This window comes from Aptenodytes forsteri, unplaced genomic scaffold, assembly GCF_000699145.1.
Source record: "Aptenodytes forsteri isolate BGI_AS27 unplaced genomic scaffold, ASM69914v1 Scaffold55, whole genome shotgun sequence".
Lineage (NCBI taxonomy): Eukaryota > Metazoa > Chordata > Aves > Sphenisciformes > Spheniscidae > Aptenodytes > Aptenodytes forsteri.
In genome coordinates, this window is record NW_008796063.1 from 11,746,619 (window position 1) to 11,750,804 (window position 4,186).

The 4,186-nt window shown below is 56.5% G+C and overlaps 1 protein-coding gene across 1 annotated transcript in view; it reads left to right on the forward strand.

The window, feature by feature from the left end:
• GRID2IP (Grid2 interacting protein) overlaps positions 1–4,186 on the forward strand; it is a 48,117-nt gene that overhangs the window by 16,090 nt on the left and 27,841 nt on the right. The window contains exons 4-6 of the mRNA XM_009286619.1: positions 682–936; positions 2,614–2,699; positions 3,122–3,191. Of these exons, the coding sequence (XP_009284894.1) occupies positions 682–936; positions 2,614–2,699; positions 3,122–3,191 (411 nt within the window). The remainder of the gene's footprint in view (positions 1–681; positions 937–2,613; positions 2,700–3,121; positions 3,192–4,186) is intronic.

The following is a 4,186-nucleotide window of genomic DNA, read 5'->3' on the forward strand; positions in this document are numbered from 1 at the left end:
CCTGCCTGGCAGTGGCAGGAGGTGGGGGGGTGGCAGAAGCCGAGGATGGAGCCCAGGAGAGTGGAGTCCAGGGCTCCCAGCAGAAGGGCTGGGGCAGGAGATGGGGAACAATATTTTGGGGGTCCCAGAATGTGTTGGGGAAGAAGCGGATCTGGAGGAGGCGGTTTGGCACTGGCAACACGGGGGGCACCTGCATGTTGGGACCCCTGGCCGTGGGTACCACGCAGCAAGGAGCAGGGTCGCAATGGGATGGGCACTGCGGGGGGAAGGGTCCTCCCCTGCCTGGCCGGCTCGCCGGCTGTCAGCACGGGGGGAAGCAATTAATCTGGGACTCGAGCTGAACCTCGTCATCAGCATAGCGGAACCAGCAGCTGAAGGGGTCCGGGATGGGATGCACGAGGAGGAACTGAGCTGTTTGAATCGGTCTCTGTGAGTAGTGCACTATGGAGGGGTCTGACCTCCTTGCCCCGATGGAGCCACGCACGGGACGGGGCAGGAGATGCAGCTGGTGGCCCCGGCATCCCTGGCGTTTGCAGCTCCAGGGAGGACTGAGGCCAAGAGCGCACGAGGGGCTGGGGCTGCTCTGACCTTTCCTTTCCCAGGTATGGCTGGATCCAGAGCTCTGGGCCATGGCCACTCCAGTCCCACTCCTCACTCCCCTCTCTTGTCTTATTTTTCCAGGATTTTCATCCCCAAGAAGCACCGGCAGCGGTTTGACGAGGTGGTGTCGCAGAGCCTGATCAGTAAGCTCTGCCGCTCCAAGAGCGAGCAGCACAGCAATCGGCTGCGGCGCAGCCGGAGCGAGGACCACCAGGAGCGGCTCCTCGTCTCCACCCGTGCCAGCTCCGTGCCCCGCAGCCACGAGGAGGTCAGCAAGAGCCTGCGGAAAACCACTTCGCTCATCACCAGCAATGTGGCCTCGGGGGCTGCCCGCAGGTAACACCTCTCCTGGACCCCCTCGAGTTCCCAGCGGCAGCGTCTGATTTGGCATGGATGGCAGTATGGGGGAGGGATGCCAGGGAAAGGGGGGAAGGCACTGGGAAAGGAGGTGTCTCCGATGTGCAGAGTGGGTGAAATCCTCCTGGGAGGAGGATGGACTCGATGATCTTAAAGGTCTTTTCCAACTTAAATGTTTCTATGATTCGATGAACAAAGACCTCTCCCTCTCAAAGGCTGGGCATGTTTGCACCCCTTGTCCCAGCTCCGGGCCACCCTTTCTGCCCCCTCGCTGTTGCAGGGCTGGCTGGGACGAGCCTTGTGTGGAGCTGAGACGGCACTCGCAGGCTGCGAAGGGATGTCGGCTCTTGCGCTGGGTGGGCTGCAGGGTGCCTGGCCGTGCCAGCGGGATGCAGGGTACCCGGCCATGCCAGCGGGATGCAGGGTACCTGGGCACAGAGCAGGCTGTATCGTCCTGCCCTGCCCTGGCTGGTGTCTGGGTGCGAGGCCGCGGGAGGAAGGACGGACGATCCCTCGTGCACAGGGGATTAACCCGTTTCCCGCTGCCCATATGGCCAGACCTCAGCAGCCCCGGAGGGCCAAGGAGCCCTGCCGCACTGGCGGTGGCTCCTGCTTTGTTCCCAGCCCCGTCTCACGAACAAGAGCGCAGGATTTGGTCTGCCAGCACAGCCAGGGAATCCTCCTGGGAGAGACTGCGCTGTCACAGGCACGTCCCGAGCTACTCCCCTGCCTCCAGCTGGTATCTCCAGGGTGTTCGGCTGCAGCACACCTTCCCGCCAGGATAATTTTTGGTGTGACTTATCCAAAATCCAGTTCCAGCACAGTCTCCCTCCCTGCCAGCGTAGGATCAGTCCCTACAACAGGTTTTCTGGTTGTAAATGATCTCGGTGATGTTGCCTTCCCCCAGCTCCCTGCGGGGAACAACGCCCAGCTCCAATCAGCCTCCTAGCAGGGAGATTTCCTAACGCTCCTTCCAGAATTTCCTAGCTGAATTTAATTTCTCTCTCATCAGCCTACGAGATCTTTGCCCCCCTAAAACACAGTCTCTCTTATTCTATATAAGAATATATAAGCTATATAAGCTATATCCCATGTTCCACTTTAAAAACACGTTGGATTTGAAGGACTGGACGGTGGTTTTATGAATTCAGTAATTAATGCAGAGCAAGAGGCCATGCTCAGGGGCTCTGCCCCTAAAACAGCGGCATCTCTTCCTGCCTCCAGAGCGTCTGGATCCCCCCAGCCCTCCCTGTGGTGTTGTCTGGGCCATTTCTAGCACCCCCCTGGATCACTCCCCACCCCACCACCCCACGCTGGCTCAGCACCGTGGGCTCCCTCTGCTCACCGGCACGGGCAGGCTGCAGGCAGGAGTGGCGGGCGGTGCTGGCAGGACAGGCAGCTGCACTGTGGTCATCCGGGGCCACCAAACCCACGCACACCTTCCCTCCATCCCCTCTCCCTGTGGGCAGGGCGCGTTTCGGGGGCTCCCGTTTGAAAGACACTTCGGTATCAAAGGGGACCATGTGGGGACATGGGGAGCGTCAAGGGCTTGGGCACTCAGGAGACACCCGGGCTAATGGGGCTTTGGAGGGGCTGGGAAAGGAAACAAGAACCAAATGTTGGGCTCTGATGTCACATTTGCTTTTTCACCTGCAGAACTGTGCGAGTTTATAAAGGCAACAGGAGCTTTGGCTTCACGCTACGTGGCCATGCCCCGGTGTGGATCGAGTCTGTTCTGCCAGGTAAGAAAACCTCCAGCCACAAGATTCAGACCTCTGGTCTGAACTCGAAATTTTAAGTGCCTGCTGCTGGCTAGAAAATAGCAAAAGGGACTTTTACAAGGCTCAGCGATGGACTTTCCCTGAGTTGAATAACTAGCGTCTTTGGTACAGTTCAGTTTGGCTTTATGCACTCCCTGTTTTGAAGGGTGGAAAATGCCGGTGTTCAGTGAATGGCCTGAAATCACACCCGCGTTTCCAATGCAAGCTGGGCGCTGGCATCACTGTACCTGGTGAACCGCTCCAGCCCACCCAAATAATCCAGCTGCAGCAGATACCCTGCCCTGGGGGGTGTCCCTGGGCACAGAGCGGCCAGAGAGCTGGGACCCCATCCCTGTAAGCAGGGGTCCGCCAGCTAAAGCCCCTCTCATTCCCTGTGCATTTAGGGAGCCCGGCTGAGAAGGCTGCTCTCAAAGCTGGAGACCGGATCCTATTCCTCAACGGTCTGGACATGAGGTAAGAGGCTCTTTAGAAGACCTGTGCCAAGGGGTCCCAGGGAGTGGTAGGTGGTCAAGCACACACGTGTTCACTCTTGTGCAAAAAAACCCCGAGAGCTGGTCATCCTTGAGAGCTGTCCACCAAGGTGCACGAGGGTTTTTGACCCATATGGACATCTCCTTTAATATTCTTTTACAAAAACTGGCTCCAAGAGTAGTATTTTGGCTCCATCCCTGCTCCTCTGACTTCTCTGTGCAAATAACCACATATGAGGTACACGAGGGTTTGACCCATATGGACATCTCCTTTAATATTCTTTTACAAAAACTGGCTCTAAGAGTAGTATTTTGGCTCCATCCCTGCTCCTCTGACTTCTCTGTGCAAATAACCACATATAACGCATGACACACTGTATATAACTGGTGTCCTGACTGCAGCCCACCCGCAGACCCTGATTCGAGCCACTGTGAGTTAAGTTGTATGAGTTAAACACCCAGGGTTCTGCTTTTGAAAGGAGCAGAGCATCAGCCAGCCCACAAATCACTCCCAGAACAGGATCATAAGTTTAAAACCACATGGGCAATTGCATTTCCACCCAGAAGTTAATCCTTCTGTATAGTATTTGCGCACAACAAAAGCACTCAAACCAGAGCTGAGTGTGCACCTTGCTGGTGCAGTGGCAGCAGCCCGTATTTCCTTGGGTTGGTCTTTCCGCATAAAAAAGCGAGAGCAAAGGGTTAGAAGAGGCTACACGATAAGAAAGTGATGAATATTTAAAGGTTAAACATCTGATGCTGCTTCTGTCAGTGCGCAGGTTCTCACATTTCAGCTGATCCAGCAAACTGCTGGCTGATGCAGCATCGGCAGAAAGTAGAGGAGACAGAGTTGAAGATTGTCCTCTGAGCCTGCGTTTTGGCAGGCGTCGTCCCAGGCCAGCCCGTACCCTTCTCCAAGGACACTCCAAGATTCCCCCCCCCCCCCCCCAAAACATTTTCTCTCTCCTCCCCCTTACT